This window comes from Pogonomyrmex barbatus, unplaced genomic scaffold (assembly GCF_055798465.1).
Source record: "Pogonomyrmex barbatus isolate J1 unplaced genomic scaffold, ASM5579846v1 scaffold11, whole genome shotgun sequence".
Classification (NCBI taxonomy): domain Eukaryota; kingdom Metazoa; phylum Arthropoda; class Insecta; order Hymenoptera; family Formicidae; genus Pogonomyrmex; species Pogonomyrmex barbatus.
This window is the reverse complement of record NW_028297107.1, coordinates 6,663,486-6,686,267: the sequence shown is the minus strand read 5'-3', so window position 1 is coordinate 6,686,267 and position 22,782 is coordinate 6,663,486. Positions and strand designations below refer to the sequence as shown.

Genomic DNA, 22,782 nt, shown 5'->3' with positions numbered 1-22,782 from the left:
CTGACAAAAGGATCATTTTCTACAAACAAACCTCATAAGTAAAATCCCTAGAAAATGCAGAGATACGTTTCTCCGTCAGTTTCCACTCTCTCTTATGTTTCAAGTCGTGAAAAATCGATGCCATTGCGTGTGATGTGAGAAGTAGCAAATGGTTGATATAAAATAATTATGAATAATGAGTTGATTTTACGTGATATTGCCTAACGTACAAATTTATAGATATCGTAAAAGAGTATGTGATCTTTTCTTTTTCTGAGTGTCAGCTAGTTTAGTTATATGTATTTTGTGTATATATATATATATATATGTATGTATGTAATTTTTGCCGCACGATCGGACCTTTCAGAATCCGGCGGTAGAAATTACGCGTCTATACACAGAAAAAATTAATGTAGATTTAAGAAAAATCGATTAAGAATTTTATTTTGTTTCAGGAAACACACAATCATGTCTATTCCACCATATTTATTGAGCCCAAACCCATGGGCTACAATGATGGCCCAGCAGCAGGCTCAACTAGCAGCCCAGGTGCATGCTCAGGCTGCAGCTCATGCACAAGCCGCTCATCATGCTCATATGCAGGCGATAGCAGGACCGCCGTTGCCTCAAATGCCAAAACAACCAGAGGTATTATCTGAAGATAAACTTCAGGAAAAAGGTAATACTTGTTAACAACTATTTAAATTATATATTATTATTTTTCTTTGTCATTCTAATTATGCTCTAGCACAAAAATGGCAGCAGTTGCAATCAAAGCGGTTCGCAGAAAAGAGAAAGTTTGGCTTTGTAGATGCTCAGAAAGAAGATATGCCAGCTGAACATATAAGAAAGATTATTAGAGATCATGGTGATATGAGTAGTAGAAAGTATCGTCATGACAAACGTGTCTACTTAGGGTAAGTTGTTGGGGAAGATTGTGAAATCACATTTTTCATAAATATTTCTATTGTAAACTTCTATAAACATTTCTATTATAAATTTTTATAAACATTTTTGTTATAGAGCTTTGAAGTATATGCCACATGCTGTTATGAAACTGTTAGAAAATATGCCTATGCCTTGGGAACAAATAAGAGATGTAAAGGTTTTATATCATATTACTGGAGCTATTACATTCGTCAATGAGATTCCTTGGGTTATAGAACCTGTATATATAGCTCAATGGGGGTAAAACATGAGTAATTTTTCTATCACCTAATACTTTATAAATTATATTTGAAAGTTTTAATTTCCTTTTAGTACTATGTGGATCATGATGAGACGAGAAAAAAGAGATCGTAGACACTTCAAGAGAATGAGATTCCCACCTTTTGATGATGAGGAGCCTCCTCTAGATTATGCCGATAACGTTTTGGATGTTGAACCATTAGAAGCTATACAAATTGAACTTGATTCAGAAGAAGACGAATCTGTGGCATCATGGTTTTATGAACACAAGCCATTAATCGGAACAAAGTAAGTTGCTACAGAAATAATTATATAAAAAGTAAAATTTTTTTTATTAGGGCATTGTATCAGCTTATTTGCTCTTTAATGATGAAAAGCGTAGGGGTCCTGAAATCAACTGGACATGTGAGTTGACAACTTGGATTGCTATATATTCTTGTAATATATGGGCCATCCAGTTGGACAAAATGCTGTACTGAAGAAACATTCCTAAGAATATAATTTTTTATTACATATGTAATATAAAATCTGAATGATAAAACATATTCCAGACATGTTAATGGATCTACATACCGGAGATGGAATCTAACACTACCACAAATGGCCACTTTGTACCGTTTGGCTAATCAATTGTTAACCGACTTAGTAGATCAGAACTTCTTTTATCTATTTGATCCCAAGTCATTCTTTACTGCAAAAGCTTTAAATATGGCAATCCCAGGAGGACCGAAATTTGAACCATTGGTAAAAGATTCGAATGCTGCTGACGAAGATTGGAACGAGTTTAATGACATAAATAAAATCATCATTAGGCAACCTATTAGAACAGAATATAGAATTGCGTTTCCTTATTTATATAATAATATGCCTCATTTTGTGCATCTTTCATGGTGAGTCGTAATTTTTATACTTTTATCGTTAAATTTATATTCCACATAAGTTTTAAGATCTAACGGTTGATATGTAAAGATCTTACTAGCAATGTGGTAAAAAAAGTCTAGTGATTGTTATTCGTATCTTTTGTGAAGATAATAAAAAGAAACTGCTGACATCACTTACAAAATTTATCTAAAAATATTTTCTGTATGTGTATATTTATTTTAAATTTAATATATAATTTACAGGTATCATGCACCAAATGTTGTATATATAAAGACCGAAGATCCAGATTTACCTGCATTCTATTTCGATCCACTGATCAATCCAATCTCTCATAGAAATTCACTGAAGGTAACTAACTTTTAATTAAATGAGTTATTACATTAATTTTTATGTTTTATTTATTTGTTTCAGACGATGGAGCCACAAATTGAGGATGATGAAGATTTTGTTTTGCCTGGTGAAGTGCAACCATTCCTTCAAGAGATACCTCTTTATACCGATAATACAGCGAATGGAATAGCACTTTTATGGGCGCCAAGGCCATTTAACACACGTTCCGGTAGAACGAGAAGGGCTATTGATATTCCATTGGTCAAATCATGGTACAGAGAACATTGTCCGCCCGGACAACCTGTAAAAGTGCGAGTCAGTTATCAGAAATTGCTGAAATATTTCGTATTGAACGCTTTGAAGCATAGGCCACCGAAACCGCAGAAGAAACGCTATTTATTCCGTTCATTCAAGTCGACCAAGTTCTTCCAGACGACGACGATAGATTGGGTAGAAGCTGGTCTACAAGTATGTCGCCAAGGATATAACATGTTGAATCTATTAATACATCGAAAAAATCTGAATTATCTTCATTTGGATTACAATTTTAACTTGAAGCCCGTCAAGACGCTTACGACGAAAGAGAGAAAGAAATCGCGCTTTGGTAACGCTTTCCATCTGTGTCGTGAGATTCTTCGGTTGACCAAACTCATTATCGATTCTCACGTTCAGTATCGATTGAATAATGTAGATGCTTTTCAGCTCGCTGATGGACTGCAATATATTTTCGCGCATGTTGGTCAATTAACCGGCATGTATCGTTACAAGTATAAATTAATGCGTCAGATTAGGATGTGCAAAGATTTGAAACATTTAATCTATTATCGCTTCAACACCGGGCCAGTTGGCAAAGGACCAGGTTGTGGATTCTGGGCGCCTGGCTGGCGCGTCTGGTTGTTCTTCATGAGAGGCATTACTCCGCTGTTGGAGAGATGGCTGGGCAATTTATTATCAAGACAATTCGAAGGTCGCCATTCGAAAGGTGTGGCGAAAACAGTGACGAAGCAACGAGTCGAATCGCACTTTGATCTCGAGTTACGAGCATCCGTTATGCATGACATAGTCGATATGATGCCTGAAGGAATAAAGCAGAACAAAGCGCGGACTATTCTTCAACATCTGAGCGAAGCCTGGCGTTGTTGGAAAGCAAATATCCCATGGAAAGTGCCAGGTCTACCAATTCCAATTGAAAACATGATATTGCGTTATGTCAAGATGAAAGCCGACTGGTGGACGAATACAGCTCATTATAACCGAGAGAGAATTCGACGCGGTGCCACGGTGGATAAAACTGTCTGTAAAAAAAATCTCGGTCGTTTGACACGTCTCTATCTGAAGGCTGAACAAGAACGACAGCATAATTACTTGAAGGATGGTCCATACATATCACCGGAGGAAGCCGTAGCCATATTTACTACTTCGGTACATTGGCTAGAATCTCGAAGATTTGCGCCGATACCTTTCCCGCCGTTATCTTATAAACATGATACGAAACTGCTGATATTGGCTTTGGAACGCCTGAAAGAAGCCTATAGTGTTAAATCTAGATTGAATCAAAGTCAACGGGAAGAGCTAGGTTTGATAGAACAAGCATATGATAATCCGCATGAAGCACTATCTAGAATTAAAAGACATTTGCTCACACAGAGAGCTTTTAAGGAGGTTGGCATCGAGTTTATGGATCTTTATAGTCATTTGATTCCTGTGTATGACGTAGAGCCGCTCGAAAAAATCACGGATGCCTATCTCGATCAGTATTTGTGGTATGAAGCAGACAAGAGGCGACTATTTCCACCATGGGTGAAACCGGCCGATACAGAACCACCACCACTCCTTGTCTATAAGTGGTGCCAAGGTATCAATAATCTCCAGGATGTGTGGGATGTCAGTGAGGGCGAGTGTAATGTATTGCTCGAATCGAAATTTGAAAAATTGTATGAGAAGATCGATCTTACGTTGCTCAACAGACTGTTGCGTTTAATAGTCGATCACAACATCGCTGATTACATGACAGCGAAAAATAATGTTGTTATCAATTATAAGGATATGAATCATACTAACAGTTATGGCATTATTAGGGGATTGCAATTCGCATCCTTTATTGCTCAATATTATGGACTGGTATTGGATCTGCTTGTACTAGGTCTTCAACGAGCCAGTGAGATGGCCGGTCCGCCGCAAATGCCAAACGATTTTTTAACATTCCAGGATGTCGCTTCCGAGACAGCACATCCGATCCGACTGTATTGTCGATATGTCGATAGAATACATCTATTTCTGCGCTTCTCTGCCGACGAAGCGAGAGATCTTATTCAGCGTTATCTCACTGAACATCCTGATCCAAACAATGAGAACATTGTTGGCTATAATAATAAAAAGTGCTGGCCGCGGGACGCCCGTATGAGGCTGATGAAACACGACGTGAATCTGGGTCGTGCCGTTTTTTGGGATATCAAGAATCGTTTACCGCGTTCTACCACCACTATCCAATGGGAGAATAGCTTTGTCAGCGTCTATAGCAAAGACAATCCGAATTTGTTATTTAACATGAGCGGCTTTGAATGTAGAATTCTGCCCAAATGTAGAACAACTCACGAGGAATTTACGCATCGAGACGGCGTCTGGAATCTTCAAAACGAGATAACAAAGGAGAGAACGGCGCAATGCTTTTTACGCGTTGATGATGAGAGCTTGCAGCGTTTCCACAATCGTGTCAGACAAATCTTGATGGCTTCGGGTTCGACTACTTTCACAAAAATTGTGAACAAGTGGAATACCGCGTTGATCGGTTTAATGACTTATTTCAGAGAAGCGGTGGTAAATACGCAAGAATTATTAGATCTGTTGGTCAAGTGCGAAAATAAAATTCAGACACGTATCAAAATCGGATTGAACTCGAAAATGCCTTCGCGTTTTCCGCCTGTCGTCTTTTATACACCCAAGGAATTGGGCGGTCTAGGAATGCTGTCGATGGGTCATGTTTTGATACCTCAATCAGACTTAAGATGGTCGAAACAAACTGACGTAGGGATTACGCATTTTCGTTCGGGTATGAGCCATGACGAGGATCAATTGATTCCGAACTTGTACCGTTACATACAACCGTGGGAATCAGAATTTATCGATTCTCAACGCGTTTGGGCAGAGTACGCTTTGAAACGGCAAGAGGCCAACGCCCAAAATCGCAGGCTCACTCTAGAAGATCTCGAAGACAGTTGGGATCGCGGTATTCCCCGAATAAACACGCTATTCCAGAAGGACCGCCATACATTAGCCTATGACAAGGGCTGGCGTATTCGTACCGAGTTCAAACAATATCAAGTATTGAAACAGAATCCGTTTTGGTGGACTCATCAACGTCACGACGGAAAATTGTGGAACCTAAACAATTACAGAACTGACATGATCCAGGCGCTCGGAGGTGTCGAGGGCATTCTGGAGCATACTCTTTTCAAAGGCACCTATTTTCCGACATGGGAAGGTCTATTCTGGGAAAAGGCATCTGGTTTCGAGGAGTCTATGAAATATAAGAAGCTGACAAACGCTCAGCGTTCCGGTCTCAATCAAATTCCCAATCGTCGATTCACTCTGTGGTGGTCGCCTACCATTAATCGTGCCAACGTTTACGTCGGTTTTCAAGTGCAGCTTGATTTGACGGGAATATTCATGCACGGTAAAATACCGACTCTAAAGATTTCGTTGATCCAAATATTCCGCGCTCACTTGTGGCAAAAAGTACACGAATCTATCGTGATGGATCTCTGTCAGGTTTTTGATCAGGAACTGGACGCGCTGGAAATCGAGACTGTGCAAAAGGAGACGATACATCCGCGAAAATCTTACAAAATGAACTCTTCGTGCGCCGATATTCTGTTGTTCTCTGCTTACAAGTGGAACGTGTCTCGACCATCTCTTCTCGCTGATTCCAAGGATGTGATGGATAACACAACTACGCAAAAGTATTGGATCGATGTTCAATTGAGATGGGGCGATTATGACTCACATGACATCGAGCGATACGCTCGTGCAAAATTCCTAGACTACACAACGGATAACATGTCTATCTATCCGTCACCCACCGGTCTTCTCATAGCCATCGATCTGGCGTACAATTTGCATAGTGCCTATGGTAACTGGTTCCCTGGCTGCAAACCACTCATACAACAAGCCATGGCGAAGATCATGAAGGCGAATCCTGCCTTGTATGTGTTACGCGAACGTATCCGCAAGGCATTGCAATTGTACTCGTCCGAACCGACGGAGCCTTACCTCTCTTCACAAAACTACGGCGAACTCTTCTCCAATCAAATCATATGGTTCGTCGACGATACAAACGTATATCGTGTGACAATTCACAAAACTTTTGAGGGCAATTTAACAACGAAACCGATCAACGGTGCAATCTTCATCTTCAATCCGCGCACAGGACAACTCTTTCTGAAGATTATTCACACCTCTGTCTGGGCGGGCCAAAAGCGTTTAGGTCAGCTGGCCAAGTGGAAGACCGCCGAGGAAGTTGCCGCATTGATTCGCTCTCTGCCAGTAGAAGAACAACCGAAACAGATTATCGTCACTAGAAAGGGAATGTTAGATCCATTGGAAGTGCACTTGCTAGATTTCCCCAACATTGTCATCAAAGGCTCCGAGTTGCAATTACCGTTTCAGGCGTGTCTTAAAGTGGAGAAGTTTGGTGATCTGATTTTAAAAGCGACCGAGCCGCAAATGGTATTGTTTAATCTTTATGATGACTGGTTAAAGACCATTTCGTCTTACACTGCATTCTCGCGGCTGATTCTAATTCTGCGCGCTCTACACGTCAATACCGAGAGAACTAAAGTCGTTCTTAAACCAGACAAAACTACCATCACCGAACCGCATCATATATGGCCGTCGTTGACAGATGACGAATGGATTAAAGTGGAAGTGCAGCTGAAGGATCTGATATTGGCGGATTACGGCAAGAAGAACAATGTCAATGTCGCGTCGCTCACTCAATCTGAGATTCGTGATATTATTCTGGGTATGGAAATCAGCGCACCATCTGCGCAACGACAGCAGATTGCTGAAATTGAGAAGCAGACCAAGGAACAAAGTCAATTGACCGCTACCACCACGCGAACGGTGAATAAGCATGGTGACGAGATCATCACCGCAACCACGTCCAACTACGAGACGCAGACTTTCAGCTCGAAGACCGAGTGGCGAGTACGTGCTATTTCTGCGACTAACCTTCATCTCAGAACGAATCACATCTACGTCTCATCTGACGATATCAAAGAGACCGGCTACACTTACATTCTTCCTAAGAATGTGTTAAAGAAATTTGTCACAATCTCTGATCTGCGAGCGCAGATCGCTGGCTATTTATATGGCATCAGTCCGCCTGACAATCCTCAGGTAATTGTTCAATTATTCACTTTAATCTCGTCTCGATTTAAATCAATTTTAGCTGCTTTTTTATTGTATCTAATATTATTTTTTATATGAAATAGGTGAAAGAAATTAGATGTATTGTAATGGCACCACAATGGGGAACTCATCAAATCGTTCATTTGCCAAATACACTACCTAACCATCAGTATTTGAAGGAGATGGAGCCGCTAGGATGGATACACACGCAACCTAATGAGTTGCCGCAACTTTCACCGCAGGACATATCCACTCACGCCCGGATTATGGCGGAAAATTCCATCTGGGATGGCGAGAAGACTATCGTTATCACTTGCAGTTTCACGCCCGGCTCCTGCTCCCTCACAGCATACAAGTTAACTCCGAGTGGTTTTGAATGGGGTAAACAGAATACTGACAAAGGCAACAATCCTAAGGGTTACTTACCGAGCCATTACGAAAAAGTACAAATGCTTCTGTCTGACCGTTTTCTTGGCTTTTTTATGGTGCCCAGTCAAGGTTCGTGGAATTACAACTTTATGGGTGTCAGACACGATCCTAATATGAAGTATGAGTTACAACTCGCAAATCCAAAGGAATTCTATCACGAAGTGCACAGACCGGCCCACTTCCTCAACTTCTCAAGTTTGGAAGACGGTGAAGGCGTCGGAGCTGATCGAGAAGACATGTTTGCGTAAACTCTTATGTAACAGGTTTTAACTGATAGAATGATTGAAAGAAGTGCAGAATGTGTATAAGCAGCGAGAATATATCGTAATGCTCTTTATTTTTTATTTTTTCGTCGTATAGTATACGTAGACGATTACAAACACACATACATGTAATAGTAATATGAATACAGATTAAGTCATTATATATTTAATGATTACAGATTTGTAGATTTTGAGTGAATTCTACTTTTTTTCTCCCTGTGTCGTGTTGTAATTCTATCCACTTGATTTTCTATATTTTGATTTAATTTTATAAGTGTTCTATAGAAAGACGCGATTATTAAATATTAGACAATTGTTCATAATGGCACATGTATAGGAATATTTTGTGACTATATAAAAGCAGTGAAGATCAATATTCTATATGTAATATACAATAAAAATGAAATGTAATTTCCAGAAAAGTTCATCAGCAAATACATTTTATAATCAACAGAATTTTAAATTAAATATGAAGATGCTTCATTTAAAGATGTTTCAACTTGGCATAAAGATTTTCAAGGTACATACATATTGTAATACTATCACATGTATATGATAAAATATACGATTGATTTGACATAAATCGGTCGATTTGCATCGCACATTTGTTATGCGACAAAATATTTTAAAAATAATTTTATCTATCTAAATATACATTTAAAAATGCATACATTCATTACATATGTTTTTTTTTTAATTTGTTTAATAATAAACATTCGTGCGTGGAAATGTAGACCGTGTCAATACAAAATTTATATTCAAATAAATATTAAAAAAAAAATAATCTAATATAGTTATGCACACGAGCGATATTAGAGTTGAAATCAAAATTAGTAAAATTAATCGTAGCGTTTTTATCAAAATGTTATCGCTAAAATACGTATGTATAAAAAAAAATAACGTATCCATTTATGTTAAAGTAAAATTTATACAAAATTATGCATATGGCAGTTAATATATGTGATATATAAGATGCTTTTATCATTTTAATGAGAATAAGGATAGATATAAAGTAACTTAATTAATTCTTTTAATTCTCTTTGGACTGCGAAAGACATAAAAAAAATTATGTAGATACTTCTTTTAAAGAAATAAAAAAAGAAAAAAAAATGGAAAAATGAATTACCATTTTGGTATTCCAAATCCAAGAGATCAACGCAAGTAACGAAAAATTTATTCTCGATTGGAGAATTAAATCACGGCACCACAGTTAATTGCTGATAAATCATCAATTTCTAATCAACGTAGAGAAATCCTCTCATGTTGCAACACTAAGGATCAGCCTCATCGGATGAACTCTTCGCGCGACAATTTGTTTGCACGTAGGGGCTGATTTTCTCTTGCAAGGGCATCACCCCTTGTGATGTTGTGGTAGTGCAAGTACGTGAGGCTGTGCTGTGGCAACCACTATGTGTCGAGTTTCTGGAGAATAGACCATTTTCCTGACAACCGAATCGCTTTAACAATAACCGCTTGATCTTTTCCTTCCATACGAATATGATGAAGATGATGAGGCCTTGCAATGTGTTTGTCAGATCGGTAAGGTACCAAAGATATCGCGGCTCATTCTTGAACAGCCATGATATTATCTCCATGGACCAGTTTATGCCCATCACGATGAACAACTTCAGATACAAATTGAACCTATAAACAAATATATAGTTATACGTTTTTATATCTTCTACAATTCAGAAATACTTAAAGAGATGTGAATGAAATACTAATGAACAAAACTACTTAAATTAATCAATATTTAACAAAGATAGATGTCTTCGAAAAGTCATTAATTAACCAAGTCTCGAGCAAAAAGATAAGAAGAAAATTGTCCAGTTTTTCTTAAGAAGTTTTAAGGAAATGTGATTTTTATCTCCATGAAATAGGGGCCAACCACTTTTCTATTCGCACGATCGTTTGTCATTCTTTCAAGAATCGCAGACGCTCGAGGAATCTCGTATGCGCGCGCGATCAAAACGGCGGCGACGTGTTTGTTTCTTCAAAAGATTTCGTAATTATGAAAGCAAACCACCGCATGGGAAAGTTGCTGTCTAAAAATAATCATCTCACTGGGAACGAGGACCGATCGACATTATGCAAAACCGTTCGAAAGCGGATATGTCGGTATATATCATATCAATACAATTGTCACATATTGATGCAAAAATGCTTGTGTACGAACCATTGTTTATTGTCATCATGGCGTCTACTTTCTGAACTTCTCAAGTGATGAGCCGTATCCTTTCTGTGACGCACAATTTTTAGTGCTGTGGAGATAAATAAGCAAATGTTGCAGATAACGGTAACAGTCATTGGTCCGTAGAAGTATAATGCCTTCGCTTCGTCCGCTGAAAACGGAAAATTATTTTTTCATATTATATTTCGTATATTTTGTAAGTACATAAAATATATTTTTTCACTTTAATATTTCTTATATTTGTATATTTTATGTTCACATAGTGATTGATGAAACATCGCTATATTTGTTAACTTATTTGTTAACCACTTAATTAACATTTACTTACTGGTGAACCAACATCCCAATTCACCGAATTGCGGACGAATCAATTCCTTTGGTACGCTAGGAACGAAATCCATGATGGCACAGATGATGGTGAAGACGGAAGCTGTTCCCCATGCATAAATCGAATACATCACAAATTTTCTTTTCTCTCGTTGCTTCACACTTCCTTGTAACGAGCGGAATCCTCTGCGAAACATGATTTACATATCGTATTGAGCCAACAACAAGTAGAACAGGTCACTATGCAAATGCACATTAAAATAATTATCGCCTTTAGCCACGGTTCTCGGAAATGGCCAACGTGCAACTATTTTGTTTAGTATATTCTGTATATATTCTATATATCTTCTGAGAGCGATAAATAGAAAATATTTTTAATTGTAAAGATTTTTACATACTATAATAATGATGTTTTTTGGCAAGTTAACAAATTTATCTTTATAATTATAACAATCAGTATAATATGCCTGATATAAACATGGAATATAAGGAGTGGATGTGTTGAGCTACATGGATAATGGATGATAACATACAAGAACCAAGAGATACCATATTTAGATTAAGTACTGACTAAGTACTATTAAAACTATGTAAACATATATATATATATATATATATATGTGTGTGTGTGTGTGTGTGTGTGTGTGTGTGTGTGTGTGTTTTAAATCTTTTTGAACACAAAGATGATTCATATTTTCGTGAGGATTTCCGCGGGTGGGGACGATAATAATGTCGCACATGATGCGTGCACGTAATAAAGGAGGAAATTAATCCGTTTCCAAGTACGATCCATTGTACGTGCGCGCGCGACGCTCTTGTAATTGATTACAAGAGAACGCACAATGTGCGTACACAGCAGTCGTCACACCCTTGTAGCAGGGTGAAACGGGCTTGGCGACAGCAGGCTAGTTCATCTCCGCGCGGGAATGGTAAATAGCGACACGACAACATTGCGTCATGAAATTTCATTGACACGCGAGAGATAATAAATTACCTTGTAGTATCCCACATGAGCGCACATAATGAGGAAGGAATAAAATAAAGGATGCGCGTATCGCGTGACGCAGGCGCGACCAAAAACGCATGATCTATATTAAGATAACGTTAAATAACTATTAAATTGATCACCGCAACACGGATGATGATTTATCTACTTGTATCGCGCAATTTTTTCTTAATTCCATTTAAGAGATACATTCTTTTTAGAATTCTGTCGTTAATATAAATAGGATTGTATATTCATATTATTAGGTATTCGTTGATAAATTCTGTATTCATATTCACGCCGTTCGTGATCGTCGCGCTGTTCAAGGATATACTCTACTGACATTTTCCGTTCACCGAATATTGCCTGTCTGAATGACTTCTTTAGACCGACGTCTGACCGCGAAGGAGATCAAAATTAACTCGGCTGTGTTTGCGCCACATACGCGCGTCGGTCACGTACCGGATATTAATTCGCGTCCTGTCGCTATCAATTTCCCCCAGTGTTTGTCAATTATTAAATTTCTCTGCCACAAGCGCCGGATCGAGTGGCGCTTGTGAAAATATTTGGCGAATCAATTAACTCATTTTGACCTAGAAGTCGATCTCTGGAAATGTTTTATCCTTGGCAAACCGTAATTGATATTTCAATCATAACTACAATTATATAAGTAGTCAATCATATATATAATAAAATTGAGATGGCTTTTTCAAACGATTATCTTCGAAATATATATATATATATATATATATATATATATATATATATATATATTCGAGACATCTTCCTCCATCTCGTTCAAGAAATATCACAAAATCGCTTTTGAGATCTGTCAAATGAATTCGATTGGAGATGAGATATACATGGAATATTTTAGTACCTTACCCAAATGTCCACCAAATGTCGAAGCACATTACATTTAGCCAGAAGAAGCTTGCCAAAAACGAGAAGTGGATGATAAAGGCTGAAACAGTCGAATAAACAGCATGTCATTATGCGTGCATTAAAATGCGGATAATGAGGCTTATATCCTACTACTTGTAAGTCTCCTTGTAAAATAACCGTCTCCTTGTAAAATAACAAGTTTAATCCATCTTTTTTTGCATCAGGAATTTTTAAACCAAAACAATAAACCTTGAAAATAATATGAGCTATAATGAATTAAATTTCGATTAAAGTTATGATCTGTGCAAAATCTTGAGAAACAGGAAAAGAATAATATTTGTCCAAACAGACTTTCGAGTAGATTTTGTTTATAAAGGTTAAATAAATTTTATTCGCTATTCGTTTAATTGTTTTTCTTAATAATTTTAATTTATACATCTAAATTATCAAAAGGAGAAAAGGAAAAAAAGAGTAACTAACACGCGAGCATACACTGATAAGGCTAATAAGTGTATAAGTGTATATTGCATTATTAAATAGGTATGCTGTACCCATTGCGATGCAGATGGAATCCGATAAAAGATCTTGTTTGATTAACTGAATGACCGCAAGGACCGTGTACGCAACAAATAATGAACCGATGTATCCACGCAGCGTATAGCCATGCATGTTCCAAAGTTCCGGCAGTATCGTGTACACCACGAATGTTGTCAGTAAAAATGGCAAGGACACTATCAGACCTATGGGAAAACCGTATACCTGTGGTTGCTCGATAGTTTCGCTTTCCGAAGGCTCGAGGCAAACTAATATATCGTATTTGTCGTCTAAGACGGCGAGACAGTATTCAGTAAACTTTTTGAAATATGGTTGATACAGAGAGCCGTTGATGAAGAACACATAGTCGTCCTCTTTATATTTATCGGGTTCAAGCGGAAAGCGATCGAGATTTTGGCACGGATCATAGATGGTTAGTCTGTGAAATGCTTGGTCCAACTTCTCGGATCTCCTCTTCGACGGATCGTCTATTGCCTGTTCGTACATATATATATCCGGGAAAGGATAATTACCCCCTTCAGCGACGCATCGGTTCTTGATTAAGCGACTACCGAGAGGACAGCAAAACTGAATACAGTTATCATTGTCACATGTTTCGTAAGGAACAACATTTTTTTCAATGTCTTTTCCATTGGTTTCTTCGAGAGGTATATATAACGTAAAATTATTTCTTTCTTCGACTTGCATCAAATCTCCATAAAGTTTACGTGATGTAGAATTGTACTTATCATCGATCTTTGTAGAATTCAAACCAAGTCCCAACGATATCTCATCGTTGTGATCTTTTGTGGAATGTGAGTGAAATTCATGCTGTATCGAATCACCGTAATAGTCGTCGTTGTAATCATTCTTGGTAGAATTTTCACGCACGTTATATGGTACCAACTGTTCGTTGCCATTACGATTCGTCGTGGAAATATTAGCATGAATTTCATATTGCATCGTAGAATTGTTATTTTGCTCGTAGCTCGTCGTCGTGGAATTTCCCCGAGGCTCAGAGGAAGAAGCGACGAACAAAAGCGCGCAACACCAAAGCACGAGATTTTGTCGGCGCATCGTCGACCCGGCACGTCGAATTTACTGAACCGCCCCGATTTCTCTTATAACTCCTAGTCAGATGTCCACTGACCGCAACGATATCAAACTAAACGGAAACGAGGATACGCGTGATATCGTTGGTCTGCGACGATTTGGCCACGACTGCGACGTTTTTGTCCCGATGAAAGACGAACCTGCTTTGCAGCGAAAGTATAGACCAAGAAGAAAAGGCGAAAAAGAAGACACCTCGTTAAAGCAGGTCCTCTTTCGGCTAAGGATAATAGCAGAACAGCGAGGGAAGATCCTTACCGATCCTAATCTTAATCCTTACCGATATTCGAATCTCAGTTTATTTTCTGGAGCGTTTAGCTTAAAGAATGCATGGTACATGTGTAATTGAATGCTCATTTCCATTTATTTGTTTTTAAGGGCTTTTAATACCTTTTCAGGTCTATATAATACACGCGTTTCCGACTCGCCTTACAGTCGGGATGAGTCATTACGATTAATGTCTGAGTACTCTATCTGTCAATGTGTAATCAAATTTAAAAAAAAATTTTTAAAGATTTATGGTAAAAAAATTTTATGATAAGAACCAATTGAACTTGATGTAAGTTGCATCATAAATTTCCAGGTTTGAGTATTTGAAACGTATGATATATATATATATATATATATATATATATATATATATATATATATATATATATATATATATATCATACGTTTCAAATACTCAAATATATTAAATCATATCATATATTAAATCTATCCAATATCTATCTTCATTAATTATCTTCATTAAATTCTATGATAAGAACCAATTAAACTTGATGTAAGTTGCATCATACATTTTCAGGTTTAAGTATTTGAAACGTATGATATGTATATTAATCTATCCAATATCTATCTTCATTAACATTGGTTGAAATGAAAGAAGCAAGCAGTTACATTGAGTATCAAGGCAAGCTTAGAAACAACAAAATAAAAGAATGTTCATATATTTTTAGTGGCATAATTAGTTATATAATCATAGCATTCTTACAGCAAAATACTATTTTTGTCATGCTTTAAGTATTATAGACAAATTACAATGTTATATGTTATGATCAATGAATATTATGATCAATGCTGTACAATAATAAATTTTTTAAATATCAATATTGACATTTGCAGGAAAAAATAGAGATATTACGGGAGCAATTTAGAAAGTTGTCTCGCACTCGCACAAGCGGATCTCTCGTTAATTCGCAGGATTTTTAAAACCACATTTCATCCGGTCTGACGCAGTCTCTGTAAAGATATGCGAGATATGTTGCACATAACACATATGATGTGTGTGTGTGTGTGTGTGTGTGTGTGTGTGTGTGTGTGTGTGTGTGTGTGTGTGTGTGTGTGTGTACATATAAATTAATTGCAAAAAATTATTACGATTCGGGAACCAAAGCGGGAACCAAAGCTGATGCAATCTCTCTGAGATTAATTCCACATAATGGTGGTTTCATTCATTTCAGGCTAGCATTAATCTTCTTTGCATTAATGCATTCAAACACACAAAAAAAAAGAAAACATGAGTAATAGAAAACGCATCATTCTATGGATATACCGAATACGATGCAGATGTCGTTTGGGATTTGTTCCTGCGGTGTCAACTGCATCACTCCCAGCATGCTGTACGCCATCGCCAAGCAACCGACGTATCCGCGCAAGGTCAGGCCGTGCAAATTCCTTAGGTCGGGCAGCAACCAGTAGACGATATACGTGGCAACTAGGAACGGGACGGACGCGAGCATCCCGTAGGAGTATACGACCTCACCATTGGCGTCATCGATCGAATTTTCCTCGCAGAAGAATACTAGGTATTCTCGAAACTCATAGCTTCTCACTCGCGCCAAGCAATACTGATGATAGTCGAGGATGCGTTCCTCTGGCTCCTCGGAAAAAGGTCGCAGGATGGAGCCGTTGGACAATAGGTACCATTTGTCGTCATTATAAAGGTACGGATTTAAAGCATACCGTTTTGCACCGGCACAGGGATTCCATATTACAAAATTAAAATATTTGTTGCTCGCAGTGATGTTTGCCAGATCAAGATCGACTTCGTAGATCGCCGGCAGTTGCACCGCTTCCGTCCCGTTCATAATCGCCTCCACGCAGTCATCTCCCGCAAGGAAAGTGCCGATGCGACAGCATAGCGAAACGTAGGGCTTTTCGGAGCCATCACCGTCGATGTCGGTCGTTTTCTGGAGTAGAGAGCCAGAGGGAACCAAGACAAATAATGTTAACCCAGGATTGGACATAGAAGCGAAAAGAAACCAAACACCATGGATTTTTACATCTCTGCTATTGAATATGTGAATTCGTATGTGTAATAAATTATGCATAATCGGATCAACTTCTGACACTCTCTTTTTCTCTGTCACACTTTTTCATAAAAAAATTATTTTATTTTTAAGTTCAAGTTATCGCCAAATTCTTTTACATATAATTATTCAAATATCATTCAGCATTTTGATATTGGTTTCTTTCTGCGTGTTATATCCCTGATTACAGTTAGTCGACAAAATTATGTACAACCATTATGTGAATAGATTAATCTCTCACTGACAAAGAATTACCATAATAATAATCTGTTAGCAGCATATTTACGTCATTTCTGTTTTGTGTAATTTCGTTATATTTGGATTGTTCAATTATGTGTTCATTTATGTTTAATAAAGCTGATGTATTCAGGATTTGCATTTGCAAAATGCAAATTCTGAAAATAAAATTGATTAATTACGAGAGAAACATAGATGATAAATAATCGTCTCTGAGATTATTATATTCATAAACACTATCATTTAAGAATCCATCATCATCACAAAATTGTTACAGGTATTAAGTATCATTAAAGCATATCACGACACGCAGTAGTGAAACGAAACAGAAATTGATCTCAATGTCATATTCCGAATACAATACAGAGTGCACGAGAACTTGGAATTATCTCTACCTTCAAATAAATGACATGAGGAATGGTAGAATGTTTCTTCCATGATTCCTCTGGCTCTTCCTCCACTTGGTGGTCGCTTTCGAGAGCGGCAACCGCGATCAAAATCGCGATGAACGCAACGAACAAGGCTGTTTTCGAATGCCGTTTCATTATGTACTAATTTAATAAGGCTGCGCTGAACTCGGAATTATTATCATCGCCGCCTCAGCGTTATCGCCTTGTGGAAGCTTACTCACAAAAGTGCCACAAGAAATGGCGGAAGAGAGAAAGAAAGAGACAAGAAACGCGATGACTGAAGGAATATGTAGCAAGCTTCTCTCCATGCCCCATAAAAAAATAAAATTAAACAATTAATCTTTTATTACTCGATCATTTTGCCAAATCTTGTGAATCCGATGAACCAAGCTCAATTAAGAAAAAAATGATAAAAGAAAGTGCGAATTTTAATCAATATATAGTGTAACAGCTATGGATAGCATTTTTAGCCACGCGAAATATAGTTATTTACAAAAAACATCCACAGATATGTACAGATATGTACACCACGTTAGATGATAAACGATTACATAAGTAAATATGTCAAAGTTGAAGAATTGTTTCAAATATTACCCGTTCGAATATTGTAAAATTTTTGTTTTTTCTTAAATCATTATTTTTAAACAAAAGAAACATTTTAATGAAATGTTAATTAATAATTAAGATATACAAATTTATATTTATAATTAATTTATATATGTGATCATAATTTTCACTTCATAAAACGTATACACGTAAATATGTAAGTGACAATCTCAGAGTGTTTATACACAGCGAAATGTTTGTACAGTTAAATCATCAGAACTGATACAGACACGACGAACACTCGATCATCCAGTGTCGTTTTGTTAAATAAGCAAATCTAATCGTAGAGAAGTAGAAAAGTATTTTTACCTGCTTTATAATGCTGCAAATAATATTCTATTACATTATTACATATTCTGCAAATACTATTGCAAATACTATGATAATCTGATGGCAATCAATGATTCAATTGATCCAGCTGTGAGAAACTGTGAGAAAGAGGCGTGTATTCAAATATGTCAGAGTATGAATCAAGATTTACGTCAATGAAACGAGTTATCGACGTACGCGATATAATTAAGTAATTTATCTGAGAGAACGAAGTAAACGCGCGAGAGAAGGTGAAGTTATAGCGTAATTTCTCTTTCCTTTCCTTTCTTTTCGGACGAATCGTTGAAACATGAAAAATTCACCCAGGTTCAAATATAGCACTGTTATCACTAACGATTACGTTGACTTTCAGCTATCTCGCTGGACTCGATAAAGCTAGTGCTGTGTACGGCTTCGCCGAAACTTTTTCTGGACGGATGAAAGAAGAGCGCGCGAGACATGCGTATACTCGCGCGAGCAATGACGCGAGACTACCGGACAACGAGGCATCGACGGTGTTAGAGAAGCAGCGGCCTACCTGCTGCGAAGCCGGGTATACAGGGCGGTTCGAAAAAAAGATTTCATTGATAAACTTGTATGTTTCGCAGACGCGATAGCTCCACGGAAATCCAACGGCAATGTAAATTTAGACGCTTGGATTGTTTGGATATTTTATGCTCCCATGGAGAGCCATCGTATTTTCGAGAGGACTACGAAAACTGAGAATAGATTTGCGCGATGATCGGACAACGCGAGCGAACGATGAAAATTTCAAGTTACACCAGGTGTTACTTTGTATACGCCCGAGAGATTTATCTCGGAAAGCTATTAATCGATAGTACGGAAGAGTGCAGAAAAAATTTCGATGGTTCTCTCGTAACGAGCCTTTCGCATTTTATCGCATTATCTTTCTACGCTCCAGAAAAGAAATAAATTATTGAAAATCGAAATAATGTTATTCGTCCGTATTTTACCGTTATTCGCGTATATATTTTTATCCCACCCTATAAGTAATGATGATGCTCATGATGAATATGAGGGTACGCAACGAAACATTACGCAAAAACCGGTTTGCAGACACTCGTCGCTTGTGTATCTCGCATCAAACTCATTGGGGGAATCATTAACATTTGTTTTACGGGAAATCGAAGATAGTGATAGTTCATGAGACGCCGACGGGTTCTTCTTGGATCAGACCCTTGGATCTCGACTTTCCTCGTTGAAAGCACCTTCTTGCCCGATCTCGCCTTGTCCTTCTCGAAATATCGTAGAACCAATTCCAAAGATTAAATCATATCAGGAAGCGTGATATGTGGTTCTTGCGCATCATTACTAATGATAGAGATATCGGAATCGCGCGTGCAGAAAAAAAAGCATGCTTACGGCTGATTCATTCATAGCTCATGTGTAGTCACCTATTTATGCTTCATATTAATGGCTGGAATTGAGTGATAACACCTATTTTACATGATAACATGATATATATGTATGTATTTATTTAATTTAATTATAAAATGAAAAAACTGATCTTTATCTATAGATCTATAGTGCGATAGATTCAATTGTCATATTTATAAATCTATTAAAGAATAGTACAATACATTCATTCGATCTATAAAATTGTTTAAAGAAATTTTTGCGATTAATATATAAATTAATCAATCCAGTTTATAATTATATATACAATGATTACGGATACAAGTTTTTATAATTATATATAAATTTTTAGGATCTTTTTCAGAATAGAGTCATTATCATAAATCGATAATAATTTTATTCATGATAGATGACTATTCTTAAAAGTAAGAAAAAAGATATAAGATATAAATAAAAATCTAAATATAAAAAATAAACTATGATTATAAGAGATTTGAAGATTCTTTATATGGAGAAACCTCCTACCAAATATAGAATATTAGTATCAAATAAATATTATTCTCGAAATAATTAAACATTTGAAATATGTATAAATAATTTTTAAAACGACCAATACTTGCTAGTAATATCCAAGTACTAGGAGTGTTAATAATTATTACACATAATGTAATTATTTAATTATTCGTATAATTTTTTTTATTATTCACATTTGCGCGTGTAGATACTCTTTCAAGATAATATTCCCAAGTTCATCGTTTTGCATACAAGTAAAAAATAAAAGATAATGTAAAACGTGACGCAGACTTGATTTGAAAATTAAATTATATTGACTTAGTATATAATGCGGTCATTCAATCTTTCCTGTATTATATACGATAAAATAATGTCGCAAAATAATTATTTTTCAACTCTGTTCAGATTATGTTCCAAGATCACATTTTTCTGATCATGACAAACTGATCAGACAAACTTTTGCGGCTCAAATTACAAAATGTAGTTAAATGTTAATTGTTGCAGTTAATAGATACACAGAGAAGTTACTGCTTACCTGTTGTATAGCACAAAGCGCGTATCGGAGACATGTAAATATAGTTGACCAAGATCAGGAAGACGTAGGCTATGATTAAACACATTACATAGCACATGAGAGTCTTGCCGTAAAGATTTCTCAATTCGGGAGTAATCGCGTACACCAGGAACGTGGTAACGAGAAATGGAATGGATATCATGATACCCACATGATGAACCATGTGTTCTTTATCTCTTTCCTTCGAGAGTACTTCGACATCGGTTTGTACGTCTGGCGTGAGGCAAGCCAAGATGCCGATTTGATCGAAAGTCACCTGCCAATCGATGCAATAATTCCAGAATGGAAAGAGTTTCCCGAAGGTATTCACGAGACTGCCATTTGTCTGAAGGATGACTTTATCCTCGTCGTAATCGTCGGCATTAAGAACGTACGTGTGACCGGGGCAAGCGTTATTCTGTACCAAGAGGAAGTGCTCTCTCAGCGTCTCAATGTGTTGAATCTCCTCGGTCATTTGATATATCGGTAGACGCAGATCCGGCATCGCGGTTACCGACTTGGTATCGTTTTCGGGCATCTCTTGACATATCGCTTTCTTCTCCGGATACTTGCGGAGAACTTGATCGTCGCGGCAACATTTTCTGATGCATCTGCGCAATCTACAAATGCAACCATAAGTAACATTGCCATCAGACCAACGTTCTTCAGCGGAATATTCGATGCCATCGTGGAAGAAGCTGCTGTTGTTTTCCAACGATTGCGGTACTGTATCGGTGCCGCCGGTACCGTTCTCCAAAGGGAGGATCACGCTAAACGACGGTGAGCAACGCGGATCCTCCCTCGATGGTATATTGACGGCGCCGCTGGCCGTCAAGAGACCACACGCGGCGAGGAAGAGCGCCGAATTGAAACTTAAATCAGAGCGGCCACACATCGCGACAAGGGCGTCGAACAGCGTAAACTATCGGTCGCAACCCGTCCGGAGATTATCCGCGGCAGCTTTGCTTCGCGCCCCCGGCGTTTAGCGCCCATCATTTCTGCGTCGGAGGATGCGCGCCGCGACGCTTCGCCGTGACGCGCTTCACCGCGACGCTTCGCACCCACGCGTCGACAAAATTTCGCTTGTTAGAAGCATATTCTCGGAAGGAAGAACCGTGTCTGCCTGTTTCCGCACGTATTGAGAAGTTTGGCGCCACTTGGAACATCAATCAGAATCTAATCTCATCTTTTTACTTTTGACTTTTAATTGTTAAAACAATTAAGACAATTTTGTAGAATGCGGGCGGGAATAACACACCAAAAAAAAAAAGAAAAAACGGGGAACAAGAGTCTCCGGATCGTAAATCAATATGACAATGATTCAATATATAACATAATTCAATACATAACATTCAATACATAATTTACATAAATTTGCTAATGAGAGGAGAAAAAGAATGATCTCTATCTATTATATGATAAATATATTCCTATTCACAAGACTATATAAAATAAATAAAGAAAAATAATAAAATTCTAATTTTTAAAATTGAAAAGTAATTATAAGATAAAGTAATTATAATTTATTTTATCTTCACAATTGTTCAATCATATTCCGATGCTTTGTCGATTTTCAAGAATTTAGATTTTTGCGATATAAATTCTTAGAATTCAAATTCTAATTATTTTATCAATTAGCATGAAATTGTATATCTTATATATAGAAGAATATTTACAAAGCAAATGTTTTATATTATTAAAGCATCTATTTTATATTTTTTTAAAGATTGCAAAGTATTATATATTATTATTAGTAATACTTTATGCATTATTATAGCGTTTATGACTATTTATGGTTTTTTTTTTGTAATAATTCAAATTTCATCGCCATTATAATTATAGTATTGCCATCTACACACAAAATGTTGAAACTTATAAAACTTTATAGACTAGTTATCGATACGTGGCAAGAATTATTGATATCTTATTCTTTTTGGATAATTTTTAATTACT

The 22,782-nt window shown here is 37.1% G+C and overlaps 2 protein-coding genes and 1 long non-coding RNA gene across 9 annotated transcripts; 2 read left to right on the top strand and 1 right to left on the bottom strand.

The window, feature by feature from the left end:
• Nucleotides 1-72: 72 nt before the first annotated feature.
• On the top strand, nucleotides 73-8,674 carry Prp8 (pre-mRNA processing factor 8). Its single transcript, XM_089070758.1, has 9 exons — nucleotides 73-232; nucleotides 435-658; nucleotides 728-896; nucleotides 1,003-1,167; nucleotides 1,240-1,455; nucleotides 1,719-2,057; nucleotides 2,292-2,397; nucleotides 2,461-7,776; nucleotides 7,872-8,674. Exons 2-9 carry the CDS (start codon nucleotides 448-450, stop codon nucleotides 8,463-8,465), a joined length of 7,116 nt encoding a protein of 2,371 aa, XP_088926884.1. The 5' UTR covers nucleotides 73-232; nucleotides 435-447; the 3' UTR covers nucleotides 8,466-8,674.
• Nucleotides 8,536-21,867, bottom strand: LOC105426544 (G protein-coupled receptor Mth2-like). Of its 7 annotated transcripts, none has more exons than XM_089070762.1 (6): nucleotides 18,742-18,872; nucleotides 13,420-14,655; nucleotides 12,869-12,947; nucleotides 11,000-11,184; nucleotides 10,657-10,822; nucleotides 8,536-10,124 (listed from the first exon to the last, which is right to left on the bottom strand). In XM_089070762.1, exons 2-6 carry the CDS (start codon nucleotides 14,477-14,479, stop codon nucleotides 9,752-9,754), a joined length of 1,863 nt encoding a protein of 620 aa, XP_088926888.1. In that variant the 5' UTR covers nucleotides 14,480-14,655; nucleotides 18,742-18,872; the 3' UTR covers nucleotides 8,536-9,751. The 7 variants fall into 7 exon arrangements, with proteins under 7 accessions (XP_088926888.1, XP_088926885.1, XP_088926886.1 ...); XM_089070759.1 differs by lacking the exon at nucleotides 18,742-18,872 and adding an exon at nucleotides 18,387-18,528 and having other exon boundaries at nucleotides 13,420-14,830; XM_089070760.1 differs by lacking the exon at nucleotides 18,742-18,872 and adding an exon at nucleotides 18,387-18,526.
• LOC148937739 (uncharacterized) lies at nucleotides 16,317-19,339 on the top strand. Its single transcript, XR_016137945.1, has 3 exons — nucleotides 16,317-16,458; nucleotides 16,536-18,637; nucleotides 18,760-19,339. It is a non-coding gene; the product is annotated as an uncharacterized LOC148937739 (long non-coding RNA).
• Nucleotides 21,868-22,782: the final 915 nt, after the last annotated feature.

Coding starts and splice junctions, on each gene's coding strand:
- Prp8 (XM_089070758.1), top strand. CDS start 448: ATGTCTATTCCACCATATTTATTGAGCCCAAACCCATGGGCTACAATG. Junction 1,168..1,239: donor GTATATATAGCTCAATGGGG/GTAAAACATGAG, acceptor ATTTCCTTTTAG/TACTATGTGGATCATGATGA. Junction 7,777..7,871: donor GTCCGCCTGACAATCCTCAG/GTAATTGTTCAA, acceptor TATATGAAATAG/GTGAAAGAAATTAGATGTAT.
- LOC105426544 (XM_089070762.1), bottom strand. CDS start 14,479: ATGCGCCGACAAAATCTCGTGCTTTGGTGTTGCGCGCTTTTGTTCGTC. Junction 10,823..10,999: donor ATTGGGATGTTGGTTCACCA/GTAAGTAAATGT, acceptor TTCCGTTTTCAG/CGGACGAAGCGAAGGCATTA. Junction 10,125..10,656: donor CATGATGACAATAAACAATG/GTTCGTACACAA, acceptor ATTTGTTTATAG/GTTCAATTTGTATCTGAAGT.